This window comes from Rhineura floridana, chromosome 1 (genome assembly GCF_030035675.1).
Source record: "Rhineura floridana isolate rRhiFlo1 chromosome 1, rRhiFlo1.hap2, whole genome shotgun sequence".
NCBI lineage: Eukaryota > Metazoa > Chordata > Lepidosauria > Squamata > Rhineuridae > Rhineura > Rhineura floridana.
Window position 1 is genome coordinate 156,701,293 of NC_084480.1, and position 21,917 is coordinate 156,723,209.

General features: G+C 44.1%; 1 protein-coding gene across 8 annotated transcripts in view; it reads right to left on the minus strand.

Moving 5' to 3' along the window:
* VANGL1 (VANGL planar cell polarity protein 1) overlaps positions 1-21,917 on the minus strand; it is a 91,022-nt gene that overhangs the window by 61,413 nt on the left and 7,692 nt on the right. For 7 of the 8 annotated variants that reach the window (XR_009764381.1, XM_061638921.1, XM_061638904.1 and 4 more), the window contains exons 2-4: positions 17,184-17,434; positions 14,905-15,031; positions 6,922-7,529 (exon numbers count right to left, since the gene is read on the minus strand). Coding sequence is in view for 7 of the 8 variants with exons in the window: in XM_061638921.1 (XP_061494905.1) it covers positions 6,922-7,529; positions 14,905-15,031; positions 17,184-17,254 (806 nt within the window). In the remaining variant the exon portion in view is untranslated. The remainder of the gene's footprint in view (positions 1-6,921; positions 7,530-14,904; positions 15,032-17,183; positions 17,435-21,917) is intronic. The other variant, XM_061638930.1, reaches the window with a different exon arrangement.

A 21,917-nucleotide genomic window follows, 5' to 3' on the forward strand; every position in this document is an offset into this window, starting at 1 on the left:
AAAATTAATACCACAATCTTCCTTCACCAGTTCTCTGACTTACAGTTTGATCTACCCAGCAAATCTATCTTTATGAGCCTTAGATTGCAATCCTAACCCCACTGAATTCAACAGAATTTACTTCTGGCTAGACATGGTTAGGGTTGCTTAGTCTTTAACTTCTGCCAGACTCTCCCTTTAAACTCCACAGCTCCTTTGCTTCCTCATTTATGGATTTAAAACACCTTTATTCTGCCTGTCCATGACCTGAGGAAGCTTCTATCACACTCACACAATTTAGAATGAAAACATCATAAACTTCAGTAAAGCATAATAAACTTCATCTCTCTGAAAACGCATACCTGCATATATATGTGTGTGTGTGTCTTTTTTCACTATTCCTCTTTGTGTCTCTAGACTGTAAGCCTTCAGTACATCAATCCATCTGTTGTATTGGGTCTGTGTCACTATTATTTACTCTGAGCCTTCAGAATAGGGTAGGCCATACAGCAGAAGGAATGGATGCTTTTTTTTTTTGGCTTTTCAAATACTGCCAAGTCAAAATAGATCTACTAGGTCACCAATTCTTTTGGATCAACGGGCACCTTTTGAATTTTGATAAAGAGCTGTAGATGCCAGTCAAAAAATGGCTGCTGAGTGGGCATGGCATAACACAAAATTAGAGAGAGTACAGTCATTGCCGCTCCCCCACCCCACTCCAGAACAATCTCATGCTTGCTGTGGGAAGTAATCCATGTCCTGCTGGTCCTGACTGTGGAGATGGCACAATACTGATCCCTCCCCCACATACACAACAATGTTGTTGCTAATAACAGGGAACATTCCCCAGAACAGGAAGAATATACAAGGTGGCCACACCAAAATCACTTTCTTCCCTCTCTCACACACATACCTCCCTCTCACAGCCCATATCTACTTCCCTCTCTCTCTGCCCAAGTGCATCTCTCTCAATCACACACACATAGCTACTTCAGCACCCTCCACACGCACATTCAAAAAAGCCCCTCCACAGATAAAGGAAGAGCCTGCGATTTTAAAAAGACAGAAAAACAAATGGCCAAGGGCCATCAAGCTGGAGCCTGTGGATACCAGACTGGTGATCCCTGTACTTGGGAGACCCAAGGATTTACAACAAATACCAAGTGAAGAGCAAACAATGAACCCTCTGAAAGAACCAACAACAAATGCTTCACATTTTCAACAATCCTCACCTCTTAATTAATCAGGCAGAAACTGACACTAAGTCATGGCATTTCACAATTAAGCAAGTACCTGTAACTGTAGCTCTTTTCCGGCATTACTGACTTGAAGAGGCAGTATGGGTACAGTGGGGCCATGCATCCAGCCTACACAGTTGAGAACCCTGAAGATCTGGGTTCTGAATCACATCAGGAGCTGCTATGGATACACATGGCAACCCACTACAGAACTTCATTCCCATCATGTGAGGGGCTGGGGAAGGTCATGTAGCCTCAGGATGAGGGCTAAATGCACAGCCCTGCTGTTACCTAGTGTTGCCTCTTCAAGTCAGCAATACCTGAAGAGGACTTTAATTACCTGAATTTACAGACCAACAATTACTATGCATCTCTCTAATCCACAATTCTCCTGCGGAATCTAAAACTAGCATGACTAGAGGAAGGGGAGAGGAGGGATGGATTGCTTCTTTTCTGAGATTTCAAAAGTACATCCTCCAGAAGTCAAGAACTGAAGTAATAGTCTGGTATAAGCAGAAACAAAGATGGGCTTGTCATCAAGTGTACACACAACAGAAATCCGCATCTAATTCTAGCTCACTCCTGAGTGTATTTGGATTACGTACCTGCCTGTCAGACATGTTTAGGTAGTATACAACTGAAAAACTCCTGCTGGGCGGAAGGCCAGGATATAAATCAAATAATAAATAAATAAAAAACATTTAAGGAAAATGTTCTAAAACTAAATACCATTTTATGCTCTATAGAATCTCTTAAGATACTGTCTTTCATCTAAAGAATGAGATTTCTGTTCTGCCCCTTTTATTGCCCATTTTCAATGGTAGCTTTGGCTTCCCTGCTCCTGAACTACAGCAGTCTGATTCAAGCTTCACTAGGCCTTTTGACACCTGATGTGCTTCTCTGGAAAGACCCACTTTGGGGAAAAGAAGAAGATGAAGAAGAAAAAGAAATAACTGCAGCTGCAGGTACAGCTCAATGTTACCCCAGCTGACATGATAGCTGCCCGGAGTTTAGACCGATTAATCCCTTGCTAAGTTTCTTTAACCAGGCTCATCTAAACGCTGATGTTACACATTACTCACAGAGTGAGGTGGTGAACTTTTAAACTGTGCCATTTCAGATGGCATGCGTGCGCGCTTGGGGGGAGCATTTATTTTGCCATTTTGTCATTTAAAGAGCTCCCAGATGTAGTAAACTAACACATCATGGCAAGAACTAAACCTATAACTCATAGAATCATAGTGTTGGAAGGGCCTATAAGGCCATCGAGTCCAACCCCCTACACCACACAGGAATCCAAATTAAAGCATACCCAACAGGTGGCTGTCCAGTTGACTCTTGAATGCCTTCAGTGTTGGAGAGCCCACCACCTCCCTATGTAATTGGTTTCATTGCCATACTGCTCTAACAGTTAGGAAGTTTTTCCTGATGTTCAGCTGAAATCTGGCTTCCTGCAACTTGAGCCTATTATTCTGTGTCCTGCACTCTGGGACAGTCGAGAAGATATTCTGGCTCTCCTCTGTGTGACAACCTTTTCGCTTTTCGGCAAGGGTCCGGAATGTAACCCGCCGTATGAGTGGGGCCCTACTGTACTTGAAGAGTGCTATCATATCTCCCCTCAGTCTTCTCAAGGCTAAACATGCCTAGTTCTTTCAGTCTCTCCTCAGTGATTTGTTTCCAGTCCCCTGATCATCCTTGTTGCCCTCCTCTGAACCTGTTCCAGTTTGTCTGCATCCTTCTTAAAGTGCCGTGTCCAGCACTGGACGTAGGACTCAAGATAAGGCCTAACCAGTGCCGACTAGAGATGTGATTTGGAAACTATACTTCTTAATGCAGCCTAAAACAGCATTTGCCTTTTTTGCAGCCACATTACACTGTTGGTTCATATTCAGCTTGTGATCAACAACAATCCCAAGATCCTTCTTGCTTGTGGTATTGCTGAGCCAAGTATCCCCCATCTCATAACTGTACATTTGGTTTCTTTTTCCTAGGTGTAGAACTTTGCACTTATCCCTGTTAAATCTCATTCTGTTGTTTTTAGCCCAATGCACTGGCCTATCGAGATCCCTTTGAATTTTGTTTCTGTCTTCCATGGTACTCCTTCCAATTTTGTATCATCTGCAAATTTGATAAGCATTCCCTGCACCTCCTCACCCAAGTCATTAATAAAAATGGCAAAGAGCATTGGGCCCAGGACCAAGCCCTACGGTACCCTGCTCGTTACCTCCCCCCAGTTTGAGAAGAAACCGCTGATAAGCACTCTGAGTACAATTCTGTAGCCAACTGTGGATCCAACTTGTTCCATCCAGCCTGCATTTAGCTAATTTGCTAATCAGAGTATCAAGGGGCACTTTGTCAAAAGCTTTGCTGAAGTCTATGTTCTATCCACAGCATTCCCACAGTCTACCAGGGAAGTTACCCAACCAAAAAATGAGGTAAGATTAGTCTGGCAGATCTGTTCTTGATAAATCCATGTTGGCTTGAAGCATTGTTTTCAAGGTGCTTACAGATTGACTGTTTTATAATCTGCTCCAGAATTTTCCCAGGGATCAATGTCAGGTTGCCTGGTCTGTAGTTTCCAGGTTCCTCCTCTTTGCCCTTTTTGAAGATAGGGACAACATTAGCCCTCCTCCAGTCATCTGGCACTTCACCCATCCTCCACAATTTTGCAAAGATAATAGATGGTGGTTCCGAGAGTTCTTTAGCCAGTTCCTGCAATACTGTAGGATGCAGTTTATCGGGCCCTGGACATTTGAACTTGTTCAAAGTGATTAGGTATCCCTTGACCATTTATCTATCAATCTCAAGCTGCAATCCTACCCCTTCAACTTGACATTTCCCAGGAGGGTCACAGACCCTCTTTTGGGAGAAGACTGAGCCAAAGTAGGAATTGAGCCCTTCTGCCTTTTCTTTTGTCATCTGTTTTCATTTTGCCATCCTCATGGAGTAGCTGTACCACCATTTCTTTGTCTTTTACTATCGAGGTACCTGAAAAAAAGCTTTTTTATTGCTTTTGGCATCTCTTGCTAACCTCAGCTCATTCTCAGCTATTAGCCTTCCTGACACCATCCATACAATACTGTGCTACTTTTCTGTACTCTTCCTTTGTGGTCTGGCCCTATATGTATCCTATTTTTTGTTTTCAGGTTATCTCTAAGCTTTCTGTGAAACCACTCTGGCTTCTTCTGCTGTCTTCCCCTTTTTTTTCCGTTGTGCCTTTAGAATTTCCTCTTTTAGAAACTCCCACCCATCTTGGACTTCTTTTGTCATTAGGATGGCTTGCCACAGAACCTTACTTACCATTTTCCTGAGTTTATTAAAATTGGCTTTCCTGAAGTCCAGGGTACGCGTATGGCTACTCTCAGGTTTTACTTCCTTTAAAATCAAGAACTCTAATATAACATGGACTCCCAGAGTTCCTGCAACTGCTACTTCATACCAAGTCATCTCTGTTGGTTTGAATCAATTCAAGGATAGCTGATCCTCTAGTTGCTTCCTTTGCTTTCTGTAGGAGAGAATTATCTCCAACACAAGTTAGGAATTTCTTGGAGGGGCTGTCTTTGGCACAATTTGTCCTCCGACAGATATTGGGATAATTGAAGTCCCCAATTATTACTACATCATTCCTCCTTGAAACACTGGCAATTTGCTTTGCAAAAGTTTCATCCTCGTCTTCTCCTTGATTGGGTGGTCAGTAGTAGACTCCCAACTACCATGTTCCTTTTATTTCTTGCCCCATTTTTAAAATCCAGATACTCTCAGTGGAGCTACCAAACTCATCCTCCTGTATTTCTGTGCAGGAAAAAATATTTTTAACATATAGCACGCCTCCGCCTCCCTTTCTATTCCTTCTGTTGTTTTTGAACAAATTATATCCTTTAGTTGCTGTATTCCAGTCATGGGAGTCATCCCATCAAGTTTCAGTTATACCTATCAAGTTGTATTTACTCTCTTGCATTAAGAGTTTGAGCTTATCCTGATTGTTTCCCATACTCTGGGCATTAGTATACAGACATCGAAGACCATTTGATTTATGGACTGGCTTCCTTCCTACATTTGTATGAAGACTATTACTGGGCCCCATTAGAGCCGTTCCCTCAGTTCGTCTGACCGTGCACAAGACTATGTCATTCGTACCACCAAGTTTATGTCTCCCTCCCCCTTAGGATTCAGTTCAAAGCTCTCCTGATGAATTTCTCCATGCTGTGGTCAAACACATTCCTACCAGTTCTTGTGAGATGCAACCCACTCTAATGTGTTAGTTGACTACATAAAGGGAATGTTTTACATGGGGCATGGAACCCCTTCCAACCTACAATTTGAGTGGTATGGTCCAGAAATGTACTTGGGCTGAATAATGTGTAGATCAGCTCTTAGACAAGGAGAAGCCCAAGGAAGTCCAGTGCAGTTAAGAAGTGTTATTTCAGACTGGGGGGGGGGATTGAGTCTTTGAATGCTTCCTCATGTAGAACACATAGGGAAAATCAGCATATTTTTATTTTTATGTATTAATCACCCTTCCCCAGAAGAGCCCAGGGCGATGTACATAAAACATATGAACATTTTCCTCTGCCTCCAGCCAATCAGAGTTAATGAAGAGTTGGGAGTAAGGGATGATCTGGATTGATAATAAAGTCTACGCATAGGGCAAGGGTAAATAAAAGAGTTTAGGTAAAGTTCAATGTTAGAAACAAAGATATCCTTTATGGCTGTGCTAGGAGTAGTTCTTTTGTAAAATGGTTTCAAAAATAAGATTTCTTCTTCTGAGTTATCTCACTGCATGGATCACATTTATGATGGGGGACTAAAAGTGGAAATCAGTATGGGGACCTACCTGGTACTGGTCATGCACCCAAGGAGACATTCGGACAAACTTTAGAATTTATTTCACTATTCTTTGGGCAGTCATCTCACCACCTTTCAGTAGTCAGGTTGTGAGCCAAAAAGCGTTGAGGGTGAGCTAGAACAGCAGGCTGTAGTGATGTTAAAAGGAGAAGGATTTTGTTCTGAGTTGCTATCACATGTGGATCCTAAAGGTGATGTTATTATGCACCTTGAAGAATGTGAAAATCAAGCTAAGGCTGAAGGTGCTTTCAACAATCACCACTGAAACTTGAAAAAGTAACCAATGGGATGAAGAAAATTGATCCAAACACCATGTAGCAAAGACCAAAATTAAAAATAGGAGATTCATCCATCTGAATTAATTCTGTTGGATTTGTCTCCTGAAATTCTTCAAAAGAAGAAATTTCAAGTCTTTTACCTGTAAACTTCAAGTGAAGTAAATTAATTATCGAGGGGGGTTCCTCATTTAAACCAGTATCATGTTTATGGGTATGATAAGATATATATTTGAGCTACTGAGGAATAGATCTCATATTTGTAACAAATTTATAGAGTGTTGTGTGATGATGATCTTAATCCAATAAACGGGGGTGGGTTACTATGTTTGTGGAGTACCTAACTGGTCAATTAAACAGTTTGTGCTACAATAATACTGATGATCTGGTGGGTTTTGTTGATTTTTTAAAAAAGTGGATTGATTAAATTTTCACTTTTTCTCTTCTGACTGTTGCTATAAATTCTGTGTTTCTTTAAATGCAACCCCCCCACCCCTTTAAAAACTAAAGCATGAAGTAGATCAAATGGGAGTTGCTGCTCCGGCTTCCCAAATTTCCATAGGCGGGTTGGGCCTCTGACCTACCTCAAATGTCCCAAGCTATAATAGCGTGATTCTCCATCAGTCGATCGAACCACCTTGACTGTGAACATTGGTTGCAGCTGTCTCAGTTCCAGTACCACAATAGCAAGATAGTGGACAAAAAGCAGAGCATCCACCAGCGACACAGCAAACTGTACAATTCCCTGGTAATTGAGATCCTTGGACTCCAAAATGCGAACACCATAAAAGAGCCAGTAAGAAAATACCAGCAGAACTATGAGGAGCAAAATGAGGGTGCGAAACACAAATACCCTTGGGAGGGCAGCCTTGGGCTGGCGAAAGAAGAGAGCCCAGGTCCCAATCAACAGGATCAGGAGTTTGAAAGCCACAGAGATAAAGAGTCCTTCGCAAGCTGTTCCACAGGGCTCCAACTCACTTCTCCACAGGATCTGCGGGAGCAGAATAAAGGCAATGGGAGTCAAGAAGACAAGAAGTCCCAGGACAGCGGCCAGTGTTAAGACAAGGTAGCGCTTGCAATCTATGCTGACGCTGTCCTCCAAGTCCTTGCTGATCCTGGAAATGTCCTCCTGGGACATGCTGTGTTCAGAGGTACCTGTGATAGCTGTTGTGGTCTCACCCCAGTTGTCATCCTGAAAAGAAAGAAGAGTTGCACAGTCAAACTGTTCAAATGCTGAAGACACACCTCTTTACCCTGGCCTTTACACAAGATATAAATTTTCAGGATCCCTCCCCCATTCCTGCAACTGTAACTTGTTTTGTTTTAAACATTGCATTTTAGACTATTGTAACCCACCCTGAGATCTGCTGGTGAATGGCGGGTAATGATTTTGGTGATTATGACGATGATGACAGCATCATCACCATCACCACCGCCTCCTGGTAGTCAGGCCCTCATTTTGCAGATGAAGAGTGCTAGTTCAGTGCTTCCAGCCCCCCAGTCCATATGCGTGGGCATTTGAGTCCACATGGCTGACCAGAGACCAGAGCAAGCTACGCGCTCTACATTAACGGTTTTCCACACTGAATGGGATGCCCTGGAGAAAAGGGCACCAGCCTTTTCCTAGGATGTTTCCCAAGTTCCTCAGCCGACTGTCAACACACCTACCTGGGATTACTTACAGGAAGCTGCACAGCTTTCCTCTCAGACTCTCAGTCTTAGATTTATTTTGTGAAGAAAATATTTTACTTTAAAAAGGTGAAACGTTTCAGACAATTCCTCAATGCTAGAACTGGGCATTTGACTGGTCAAAATTGTTTTGATCAATTGACCAGTCACATGTTTTAAAAACATTGTTATGAAGAACAACAATTAATAGGCTTCATACTTATTCTAATTATAAAAAAAACCAGTGAAATGTCATTGTTTCACAGTAACACCTCTGCCCACTAACTTAAAAAAATTATTCCAGCCTCCTTCCCAGGAGTTCAGGGAAATATAAAATAGCCATGTCTGCACATCACAATAAGCCAGCCTTTCTAGCTTATCATGGCTTACTGAGAGCAAGCACTGCGCTACTGCACACAGCCCGATTGTTCTCACCTTACTCCTGTAACACGATGGGTAAATCAGTGTTCTTCAATCTTAGATCCCCAGATGTTGATGGATTACAACTCCCATAATCCCTGACCATTGAACATGCTGTCTGGGGATGATGGGAGTTAAGAGTCCAACAACATTTACTTACTTATTTTATATCCTGCTTAGGGCAACAAACACTAAAAACACTCTGAAACATCTTTGAAACAGACTTTAAAACATAGTAAAACAAGCCCACCCCTTCCTCCATCTGGAGCAAAAACCAAGTCGAGGGTGTGTCCTGCCCTATGTGTCGGACCAGTGACAACTTGAGACAGCCCCACGGCTGTCATGGAGGCCATGAAGTCCTGTGCTGGAACATTTGGAAACCCAAGGTTTAAGAATAGTGGGATAAGCAAAACATGGTCTGCCATTACATCTGAACCAGGAATTGTGGTTTGGTGCTCCCTAACAAGCCATGATCAGTCAGTCAACAACAATTCATGGCTTAAAACCGGCTAGCAATTGTGGTTGTTAGGGAGGAACAAACCACAATCTCTGGTTTGGTTGTTAACGGAAAGCCAAGGATTTCCTGTTTGTTTGTCCACTCACTCCAGGGGAGGAGTGAGGCATGCTGCTCATTCACAGAAAGTCGAGTTTATCGTGATGTATGAACAGAGCCATTGTTTGACTCCCTCACCCATTTTATCCTGGTGGCCAGTTGTGAGATAGGGCTGATAGGTAGCATTGGGATAATCATGCCTTAATGAGTTTCATGGCTGAGTGAGGATTTGGGCTCCTTCTGGGAAGAAGGGCGAGATATAAACTTAATTAAAAAATAAAATTTAAAAGAAAAAACTCTACCTACTAAGGAGTGTTCTTTGCCACTGATGACTGCTTATTGTTCCTGTTTGGAGGTGGCTGCAGTCAGCAGATAGCCAGTGGGAGATTCTTTGTTATCCTGCTATGTTTACTAAGAAAGTCAACTAAAGATAGTGCCAGATATCAGCATGTTGTGCTGTTTTTCCTTTTCTAGATGTCAAGATATTTAGACTGTCAAATATGGATCTGAAATAGAATTGCCATTAAGGAAATTAGATTGCCTATGGAATTTGGCTTACTCTACTGCACTCCAAATGGCATTAAACCCAATGGCAAACATAACTGGTAGATCTGTCCTAGCTTTCACCCCAAGCTAGACAACAGATGCATTTACTTGCAAGTAAAAAAGTAAACTTTCATTACAGCAGTCTAATGGTACAAACTCAGAGACTAGGAAAGAGCAGAATCTAGTCCAGGAACTCTTATAAGGCAAGGAAGTAGCAACAATCAATCTAGTCTGAGAGCAGACAAGATTGAACAGTCCAAGATTTGTATGAAGACTGCATGGGAGCTATGAAGTTGTTTTAATGTTTTTCCTGCTTACCGCCAAGGTTTTAAGCAGAGGTGTACAAGGCTTAGCTAATCATGAGAATTCCTGTCTCTGAGGAAATTCCTGACCTGAAGGCAGGTGCTTTTCCAAAGGGGAGGAGTCTCCTCCCTTCTCTTGATGCACCACCTCTCCCTGGGAGACATCGCTGGGCATGGTTCCCCTCTGAACTCTTCCACTGTGCCTCTGAGCCCCCCTTTTCCTCCACAGGCAGGGAAGGAGTAGCTGCTTGGTCTCCTGCCTCATCAGGTCCTGCTAGTCTGGTGGCAGAGGAAGGGGGTCTTCATCCCGTGGGCTCTGCAGCACAGTCTCACCCCCCTCGCCGTCCGGCCTCATCCTCAAGTACCTCCCACTCCTGCTCTGAATCAGAGGGCCCAGTGAGAACCATGACATTACTCCTCACCCCGACAGCTCTTTTTCCCTGCATCCTCTGGGTGTGCCTTAGCAGGGTAGTGCCGGTGAAAGTGACGCACTAACACTGGAGCACAAGTGCCCATGGCTGGTTTCCAAGACTACTCTTCTGGCCCATAGTGTATTAAGTATTGCAAGTGACCCCACTGGTGACATGTATCTAAAATTTAATCCGCCTCAAATTCTTCCTCTCTGTCCACTACAACAGGGGGCAGGGGAACCACTGAAGTCCATAGACAATTATTTTCAGGGCCCAGAGGGCAAGGACAGAAGCTGAAGAAGCACGATAGGCTTGCCAGGCACATTCTTAGCCCATCAGCATGTTTCCCAGGACTGCGCATAATGTCCCATATCATGCCGTACCTTGTGCCACCAACACTCCGAAGTCACTGTATGTAAAGTTTTATATTGCTCCAAATGGCCATCTGTTCCATTTGGCTGCCATGGCGCTATTAGAGCACCCAAGCTCGTAACTAATTACGAGGCACATAAATGCGCTGATAGTGGTAACAGGAAGCCCTCTTGTGTGGAAAAGGGAGAGGTTTTGCTTCCTTCCCCTTCTGTGAGTTCCTTCAGTTTGATGAGCATAAACAGGACTTGTAGTTGCTTGCCGCACAGCTGATGTATCCAAGACTGGGACTCTGAGGCCACCACCAGGTTCTCAGGCTGCAGAATCAGGGCCATGGGGGATTGTCTCTCCAGCTTCTGACAAGGCATTAGCCTCTTAGTTCTGGGAACTGGACATGTATGAGATCTGGAATCGAAAGTGTGGAAAGAGAACTTAGCATGGACTGCATTTGCCAGCAGTTTGTAGATACTCCAGGGTTCCAGTGGTCTGTTTATACCTTTACTGGGTGGACTCTCCATCCAAATGATGGTGCCAAACCTCAAATGCTGCTTTGATGGCAAAATATCTCCCAGGTGATACAGTTTTGCTCTGAAAGGATTAATTTCCAAGAATAGCATGTACACAGGGGAAGACCTGCTTTCTTCTGAATCAGCTGAAGCAGAACAGCCCTGATTGTTGCATCGGAAGCATCCATCTTCATGGTGAAAGGCTGAGTAACACCATCAGCGTACTACAGGATGATTCAGAGACAGAGTTACTTTAGCTGCCAGAAGGCCCTGTTGAGTCTCCTCAGTCCACTGGAAGGTTTGTTTTCCCTTTTCAACTAGCTGGTCACGGATGCAGCGAATTTAGCAAACTTCAGCAGGAACAGTAGGTAGTTGCTGGCAAAACAGACGACTCTCTGTAAGTCTTTCTTAGTCCAGGGGAATTGCCAGGAGAACACTAATGTCCCGGCTCCCAACCAGAGAAGCAGATTCAGGACTTGGAGACTGGGTTTTTCTGCATAAAGCTTTATTCCATAAATCAATACAGGGATCTAGCATCTCATACTAGGCCTGGACTGGGATTCAAACAGAAACAGGCATACTAGACATCAGAAGCAGCAGCAGACAAGTTACTGTGACAGCAAATACAAGCAGTGTTACTTCTTACGTACAAAAAAGGATGGGTGCTTAACTCTATGAATTAATTCAGGCTCTTTCTAGCACGAGCTGCAAAGCAGGGGCTATCATTGGGGGGGGGGAAGACAGCAATCTCTGCCTCTGCTGAATTTTTTCACAGCTGGAGACATGCCGAAGTGCTTATTAGGCTGATCTCTTCAACCGTTGTGCTTGGCCTTTATGCCAGCAGAAAGTTCCCACCAGCTGGTTGAGACAAAGAAAGGCTGCCTGAATCTTCTTCAGCAACTCTGCCAGCTGACTTTAAGGCTTCTGGAGGCATTCACTCTATAAACCCCTCATTTCCATCATCAATGCTGGCAATGTTCTCCTCAACGTCTGTACCCGTTTTCATTCTCCCAATCTTGCCAGGGATTCTCCTTGGGGCCCATGACACTGACCATACTTTAACAGGATCCATTTCAATGCCTTCAATGGAGATCTGATGACCCTGGGAAAATTCTGGAGCAGATTATAAAGTGCTCAGTCTGTAAGCACCTTGAAAACAATGCAGTGATTACTAGAAGCAAGCATGGATTTATTAAGAACAAATCCTGCCAGACTAATCTTATCTCATTTTTTGATTGGGTAACCTCCCTCGTACATTGTGGAAATGCTGTGGACATAATATATCTCAACTTCAGCACCGCGTTTGACACAGTGCCCCATGATATCCTGATTAGCAAGCTAGTTAAATGTGGGCTGGATGGAACAACTATCAGGTGGATCCACAGTTGGCTACAGAATCATACTCAAAGAGTGCTTATTAAGGGTTCCTTCCCAAACTGGGGGAGGTAATGAGCAGAGAATGCAGGGCTTGGTCCTGGGCCCAGAGCTCTTCAACATTTTTATTAATGACTTTAATGAAGAGGTGCAGGGAATGCTTGTCAAATTTGCAGATGATACGAAATTGGGAGGAATAGCTAGCACCCTGGAAGACAGAAACAACATTCAAAGGGATCTTGACAGGCTGAGGCATTGGGCTGAAAACAACAGAATGAGATTTAACAAGCACAACTGAAAAGTTCTACATTTAGGAAAAAGAACCAAATGCACAGTTATAAGGTGAGGGATACTTGGCTCAGCAGTATTACCAGCGAGAAGGATCTTGGGATTGTTATTCATCACAAACTGAATGTGAGTCAACAGGGCAATGTGGATACTATTTAAGGCTGTATTAACAGAAGTATAGTTTCCAAATCGCATGAAGACTTAGTTCCCCTCTATTTGGCACTGGTTAGGCCTTATCTTGATAGCGTGTCCAATTCTGGACACTGCACTTACAAAGGATGCAGACAAACTGGAATGGGTTCAGAGGAGGGCAAAGAGGATGATGGAAGGGACTGGAAACAAAGCACTATGAGGACAGACTGAAAGAAGTGGGCACATTTAGCCTTGAGAAGAGAAGACTGAGGGGGTGATATGATAGCACTGGTCAAGTATTTGAAAGGTTGCCACAGAGGAGGGCCAGAATCTCTTCTTGATTGTCCCAAAGTGTAGGACACAGAATAATGGGCTGAAGTTGCAGGAAACCAGATTTCAACTAAACATCAGGAAAAACCTCCTAACTGTTAGAGCGGTACGACAATGGAACCGATTACGTAGGGAGGCGGTGGGTTCTCCAACACTAGAGGCATTCAAGAGGCAGCTGGACAGCCACCTGTCAGTTATGCTTTAATTCCTGCGTTTATCAGGGAGTTGGACTTGATAGCCTTATAGGCCACTTCCAGCTCTATGATTCTATTAGTTATAGTTTTAGTCCTTGCTATGATGTGTTAGTTTACTACATCTGGGAACTGTTTACATGGCAAAAAGATGCCCCCCCAAGTGCACACACACGTCATCTGAAATGGCACAGTTTAAAAGTTCACCACCTCACTCTGTGAGTAATGTGTAACATCAGCGTTTAGATGAGCCTGGTTAAAGAAACTTAGCAAGGGATTAATCGGTCTAAACTCTGGGCAGCTATCGTGTCAGCTGGGGTAACATTGAGCTGTACCTGCAGCTGCAGTTATTTCTTTCTCTTCCTAATTCTTCTATAGAATTAGGTCTGTAACACAGTCATGTGATCAGGGAGCAGCTGGCTTTCTTCCTTTTTATCAAAGGTATCTTGGAGGTCAAGTAGGACTTCATATTTAATAGGAAGAGTAACACCCTCAGTGTCTGCAGGTGTGGGGAGTTTGGAAATCTCAACCACTTGAAGCCGCCTATCCGGGCCAACAGTGTCACTGACAGTAACTGGACTAAAAAGAGCACTTCAAGGTGCTGCTAGGATCACGGTTCAGCTGTAGTCCTGCTTTTGTGCTTTCCTCTTTAACTTTCATCAGCATTCGTTTCAAATCATTACTGGTTTCTGCTAAGAGTACAGTATCATCTGTATATCTTAAATTATTGATGTTTCTCCCTCCAATTTTCACACCTCCTTCATCTTGGTCCAATCCCGCTTTCCATATGATATGTTCTGGGTACAGATTAAACAAATAGGGTGATAAAATACAACCCTGTCTCACACCCTTTCCGATGGGGAACCAATCGGTTTCTCCATATTCTGTCCTTACAGTAGCCTCTTGTCCAGAGTATAGGTTGAGCGTCAGGACAATCAGATGCTGTGGCACCCCGATTTCTTTTAAAGCATTCCACAGTTCTGAAGTCTCTAGTGCAGAAGAAATTGGTTCTGCTATTCTTGGTGTGCATTCAGAAGGTCTCAGTTTCTATGGAAGCAATGAGCAGTGAGTCCACCCAGACAACAGCCAATGGATATTTTTCAAATATGTGCCATTTATAATGTAGCATCCTGTGTCAAGAACTCTGATTACAACCGGACACTGGAGCATTGGCCAAAAGCATTTAGACACATTTAAATATTCCAAGTCTGTGACCTTGAAGCAGGATTGAACAGCTGATAACTTCTAAACTGTCCAGGCAATACTCTAACAGCCTTTGGCATAAAAATGTCAGATTAGAAGCATGTCAGGAACAAAATCAACAGTTAATCACAGCATCTTGCTCCTACACTTGAAATGATATTAACATGAAAAACATATTTTGAGCAACAATAAAAATAGTAGCATGCCAAGATATTCACTGCCAGCAAAATTATGCACCTGCAATCCATGCTCTGCTCACCTTTCTCACCCCTTACCTGAGCTTCTTCTGCCCGAGAAGAATCGTTGCCCAGTAACGGCTCTGCTGTTGGTGCTTGAATGGTAACAGATTTCTCTGACCGACTGCCATCTTTGCTACGTGGTGGTTTGTGTCTGTCCCGGCTTCTTTACCATCATCAAAAACAAAAACACAAAAAAAGAGAAGAAAATGGTTTCACAAGCTGATTGTTCCATCCTTCAGCAAATGTTTGCTCTAACCGGGCCCAGCAGCAGGTGAAAAATGGTGGCAGCTTTACAAACTTTTTATTACTAAACTCAATGAAATAAGGCCACTTCTCCCGTCAACAGAAAGAGAGACTACAGAGCAATCCAATCCCTCATGAGAACATTTACGAGGATTACGAAGGAAGTGCAGTATGGCATAGCTCCTTAGCTCTGATAAATCCCCTCAGTAAGGAATAACTGAGGAGGTCTTATTTCATTAACCTGCTGTGGCTCCACTGGTAACAGGTCCTATTTACCACTTCTGAGGACATCGCATGGTAAGGCCTTCAAATATTTTAGAATCTGGTTGGCAGCTCTCACTTCTTCTGGTATTTGCCCTCATACTGTTACACACCCACCCTCAAGGGAAGTAGCAACAGCTTAATACTCCTGGCAGTTCAAATTCTCCTGTCCATTGGAATTTCACACCAACTCACACATATGCTAACCATCTCTGACCTTATGCAACCTGCAGCTAAATCCCTAAATATCCCTCTTGCTCAGAGAAAGTCTGGGTAGGCATTAAGTTGTTCCACACTGGGGCTGTCAAACCAGGGCTGTGGAGTTGGTACGCCAAACCTTCGACTCCGACTCCTCTATTTTTCTACTGTCCGACTCCACCCAAAATTGCTTCCAAATCCACAGCCCTGGAAAGGGCTGTAAATGTCTTTTTAAATTGGAAGCTCTCATAGGAGCATTTTTATCGCTGCCTGAATATGCGCTGATCTTGGCATCACAGCATTTGTCTTCATCTGGGTCCTGTGTCATACACTGACACACAAAATGTTTTCCATCTTGAGTTATGGTGAAATGCTCAAATACAGCTGACTTCATGGGAAGCTTCTTTGACATTTTGAATTTATATTTTAAAAAATTTGTCAATCAAAATTTATTTTGAAGCCGGAGTTGGTACATTTCTACCGACTCCGACTCCACCCAAAATTGCTTCCGACTCCGACTCCACAGACCTGTGTCAAACCAGAAAACGTATATATGTGATGACAAGAGAAAATTCAAAGCTGGTGCCCTGGTGGTGAACCTCTGGCCTTCAGGCCTACTTAGACCTTGTGAGGTCTTTCCCACAAAACACACCCTCTTGCCTCACACCTAACGTCACATGTGAAGTCAACTGTGGGGCAGGTACTGATGAACCTAAAAAGGAACAATCAGGAGCTTAAAGTATTCCTGACAGGTGCTGACAAGGAGCCCCTGGTGCTGGAAGCATGCCTTCAAAGAAGCTTGCTGTAACTTCTAATCAGCTTGGATTCAAATAGCAAATGGAGTATTTTTCCTCTGCAGTTCAAAAAGAATTCACAAGGAATCATGTAGCCACCAACCAGCAGTTATAGCAAGCCCTTTTGAACCTACATTTTGTAGATTTTATTTTTTTTGGGGGGGGGGAGGGAATCTGCAGCTTCAAACCAGTATAGTGAACAGAAAGATTTACAAGCCAACTCCGTGCAGTCTTGGATGAATCCCATTTTCTGCTTCCATTTCTATTGTGATTCAGGCCCTGTATGATGCCTTCTGTTGGAAGAGGGACAAAGGGAACGTGTCCCTGTTGATTCTCCTTGACCTCTTGGCTGCTGTTGATACCAATGACCATGGTATCCTTCTGGGGACACTGAGTTGGGAGCAGGGGGCACTGTTGTGCTGTGGTTCTGCTCCTACTTGGATGGATATCTCCAGAAGATGTTATTTGGGAGATGTTCAGCTCCATAGAGACTACAAAACGGGGTCTGTAGGGATCACGTTTATCCCCCGTACTGTTTAAGATCTACATGGAACCACTGAGTGGGGTCATCCGGAGTTTGGGAGTGCATTGTCACAGATGAGACACAACTGTACTTCTCCTTTACAACTCAAGAGACACAACTAGCCCCAAAGAAACCATTCAGACTTCTCTCCCATAGACCATTCTCTCTTTGGATTCTGCTGCATTCACCAAGACAAGTCTCAAAGCAGTACAAAAGATTCACTACACAACTGAAGGAAGGAGGGGCTTTTGAAGTGGGTAGAGTTAGACCAGAACTGCAATTAAAAGTATCCATACCCTTGTCTCTGGGCCTTTTTGGAGTGGCCTGAATAGTGGGAATATCCAGAGTAGGTTGACTCAGTATCCATGGCAGAAGAGAAGCCAGGTAACAGAAGAGAAAGGCACACGTCTTACACCCAAGAGGGCCACTAAGTCCAGAGGAAGACCGTTGATAGGATTATCCGATTCTTGATAATCCGCAAGTATAAAATTTTGAAAGAACAGTAATTCTTCTAGAGAAGGTCTAGAGAAGCATCTTCAACATAAACCTAGGAAAAGAAAATTTAATAATGAGACTTGGTGTATTAAACACAAGCAATTGGTAAATTCTTCTGCATTGATACTTGTCCTGCCTTTAGGGACTAATATACAAACAATTTGTATCTATAGTGCCTGGAGGGAGATAGCAGGGCTTCTGTGCCTTTAATAGTTGTGTGGAAGAGAGAATTTTGCAGGTGCTGCTTGTCATGAGGAGATGAGAATTGTTGCCTCTGCCAAAGCTTCCATGCAACCTGGCCCTTTACTATTTGAACACATGAATCTGAATAAAGATGAACTCACACCTAGAGCAGCTATACCATGATCAATGTGGGACTATACCATACAACATGTTCAATTTGTATGGTTTCCATTATGCATTTTCTCAATCTTAGATTGGTAATTTTACCTTGTACACTGGCAGGGCAGGCTCTAGATTTTATGAATTATTACTGCAAGTCACAACAAATGGGTTTTTAATTAGTTCAAAATGTGACTGAAGCAGCTTTATAAGCTTATGGTTTATAATGACCCATCCATAAAACAAGACACAAAGGGAAACGACTATGTTGTGGGCAAAGGCATATAAACGTTTTTAAAACCCCAAGAAGCTATTAGAATTTTTATCTGATGAAATTATTTTGTTCTGGAGTCTTTATGGATGGTTTTATTGTTTTTAGAGTTTGTTGAATTGACTTCTATTACTTTTAGTGCATTGCTTTTTGTGTGTTTTATTGTTTTTATCTTGTACACAGCTTTGATGGCTTTATACTGTGAAGCAGTCTATAAATTTGTATAATAGTAATAATAGTAACAACAACAGTGACAGGATTCATTCAGTATGAAAGGCACAGCCAGGAGGAGGATTTGCTATCAGCTCCAGAGCCACCAATCAAAACACAACCCCAATGCCTTGGTCAGGAGCAGCCCAGACAACATACAAAAGCTTCTCCTAATGGATACATACTGGAACTGCAGACATCTCCAAAGGAACTCAAGGAGCCATCAGCTTCAAAGATCTTTGCCTTCAGATCAAAATGATATCATTTTGCTTCTTGTAGTAATCAGAAAGTTAAAAGTTAAAATAATGTAAGCAGGGCTGGTTCTAAAGGGCGGCCAGGTGGGGCACTGGCTCAAGGGCCCCGGAGCTACAGGCGCCCGTGAGGGGCCCTCCGCTCTCCTTCCGCGATCTGCCCACCACCCCCAGCTTCACCTACCTTTCTCTCTGCTGTTTTTTGCAGTGCGCACAAGGTTGCCATCAATCAAGATGGTGGCAGAGGCTTCAGACCCTTACGGAAACCTCGGCTGCCATCTTGATTGATGGCAACCCTGTGTGTGCAGTGCGCGCAGCCGCAAAAAACAGCAGAGAAAGGTAGGTGAAGCGGGGGGATGGCAGGCAGCTCGGAAGCTCCTGTTCTGCAATCCGCAGCATGGCTCCTGCCGCAGATCGTGGAAGGGGACTGGAGGGGCCCGGGGCAGGCTGATGCCCAAGGGCCCCGGCCTGCCTGGAGCTGGCCTTGAATGTAAGGCTCATTGTGGTTCATGCACGTCATGCTAAACTGTGTTTTAGCATTCTAACGGAACTAGCCCACAATGGCTTAATAACAGGGTGGATTGATTTAAATCAAGGCGATTTAAGTCACCAAGAGAAACACTTGTTTCAAATCAGGTTGGTCAGTGATAGTTCTTCACATATTTCTGAAACAATGGTGCAAATCTGATTACTAAACATGTTAATTTACAACTTAACATAGCACTTTACAAGAAGGGTGCACTTTGTGTAATTGTTTAGATAACTTGATTTTTATTAATTTAGGAAATAGTACATAATATTGCCTCAGGTGTGTTTTGGGGGGGGACTCTCTGGGACAACGACCTGTTACTTTTTTTGCAAGCAGCCCCCTCCCAGTCTCCCTCTGTCTGTCTCTACAGCCAATCAAGGGCTGGGTGCTTGCTTTTAAAAGCTACACCCTTTCCCCTTGCCTTAGAGATGGGAGAATCCAGCAAGGTCAGCAGTCACTACAGCCAGTTAGCAGTCGGTATGAATCTCCTTGTTGTTGTGAGGAAGAGAGAAACACGAGGAGGGGGAGAGTCAGCAGGAGTTAAGAGTGGGACGTTTACAGAGAAGAGGAGGGACAGCCAAGCCCAATTTGAGAGGGGGTTTGCATCACAATCTTACTAAAATGAAGGGCTTTGAAACAGTCGCAGCAGACTAATAGCAGCCATAGTGGAGGGTGAGTGAAGAGAGCCCCCCCCGGGGGTGGGTGGGAGCACAGAGCTAAGAGTGAGGCAAAGCAGCGTTTTCTCTCAGAGAAGGGGGACAAAGGAAGGCAGGCTGAAGGCAGCTTGTAAAATACAAGGTCCGTTGCTTGTAAAGCTTTTTTTTCTCCCCTGATGGTGCTTTTTGCAGATTGTGAGAAAGTGGATGGGGAGGAGGCAACAGGCTAAGAAGAGTGAGGGTAATTTACAGATATCACTGCACACGAGAGAACTCCTCACAGCTGATGTACAAAAAGCAGGTTTCTTCCCCTTATAAAATACAGGCAGCCTCGCTCTTTGCCCTCTTTCCTGGCCCTTTGCTCTTTCTGTCTTCCACCATCTATGAGTCTCTCTGTCTCCCCCCCTTTCTCACAATCTGCAAAAAGCACAATTGAGGGGAAATTACCACTTTACAAGCAACCCCCCCCTTGTATTTTACAGGCAGCCTTCCTTCCTTTCTTCAGGCTTCCTTCCTTTGTCCCCTTCTTTGTGAGGAAGTGCCACCTCACCAAACTCTCCACTCACTCTTTTTAGACCTTTTCTCTTTCCCTTCTCGTGCACTCTCTGTGATGGCTGCAGTGTTTCTATGCAAGAAGAAGGAATTGCTTGTCAAGCAATGCCCCTTGTATTTTGCAGGCATCGTGTACAAGAAAGAAATCCTTCTCTCAGCTGATACCCAAAATGCAAGGAGAATAAACCATTTTTTTGCAAATCAGCTGTGAGAGGGACCTCTCTTGCATGCAGCAATTCCTGTAAACTATCAGCTTCTTTGTCCCCAACCCCCATGGGAAGGGGAGAAAGAACCACTTTGCTAGCTCTCTGTTTGGTGCTTTGGGAAGTGCTGAGTGCAGGGCTAAGCAAAGCCCGACATGCTGCGATTTCCAAGCACCTGATTGCCAGTGGGCTACTGTGGCTTGGGGATCCCCTGCAAGGGGCTTTGATAGGTGGGTTGAAGAGCCCACCTATCAATCACTTGACATCATAATCATGTCATGTGATTGACAGGCAGGTAGCACCACCCATCAAATTGGGCCTGTGATGTCGATCCTGATGATTGATGATGGGACCCTGCACTTCTAAATTTGCCACTACACTACTGTATTGCCCATGTCAAGCTACAGACGTTGCAGCTGTACATTAGGAATGGTAATAACGACATCACAAATGCAACAGCAGTTAATAGTTTATTAAACTAAGGGCACAATCCACCTCCTAGATACGCCGGGCTGAGGGGACGCTGGATGTGGCATAGCTGCAGCGGAGGGGAAAGCCCTGCCACCCTCTGCTGGCAGAAGTCTCCCCCTGGGCATGGTGCTGCTAGAGAACTCCACTGCCACCCGGGCCCAGCTGGCTCAGCTGAGACCAGTGCATGTGGAGCTGGCAGAAGGCCTGAAAAAGGAGCATTCCGGGGGCGGAGCCAATGGGAGAGGAACTTGCGCTGCATCCTGAGCCTGTTTGGCTTAGTCCAACAGCCCTCCTTCCTGGGAGCCAGTATGCCAGGAATAGGGGTGGAGGAAGGAAACACACATTTCATTTCCCTCTGGTGTACCCTGTCAGCGCAGCCAGCACCCTCCCCTCTGAATGGTTCCTGAAAGGCAGTTGGATGTGGCAGCGCCTTCCACTGGCTCCGCTTCTGCGCGCCTCCTCTGAGTTGGATTGCTTTGCTAATCTTAAATGTTACATAAATGTCTTAACAATGCATCTGCAGCAGTCTTCTGGGTTACCGGCTGTGTTGTTTTTAACTTCCACATTTTATTAACTCTTAAAAAAGAAGTCACCACAACACTAAACATACATTGCCCTTAAAATGTCTGCAAGTAGATTTCATCTTCCCCGCTCTCATTGTTACTTTTATTTATAGACTGAAACAGAAATACAAGTTTTCCTGCTTTTTCAACTCCTGCGTTTTTTTGCTCAGGGAAGGAATTTCTTCAAAATATTCCCAGATAGGGTCTCTCTTATGCCCAGAAGCCATGACAGTTCTTCTGTGGCAAAAGTGTGGGTGAATATAGCAACTGGAAGCTGTGTCTATACTATAATGTCTTTCTTTTTTCTTTCCAGTCTACCACTGTCAGGGCCGGCACCAGGCATGACTGGCCCCTTGGGCACCAGCCTGACCTGGGCCCACGGCATCGTAAGGCCAAACACCCCACCCAATACAGGTAGCATAGGGCTTAAATAAGCCTGCCCCACATACCTGTTGCATCAGCACACATGCCTGCCATCACTCAAGAT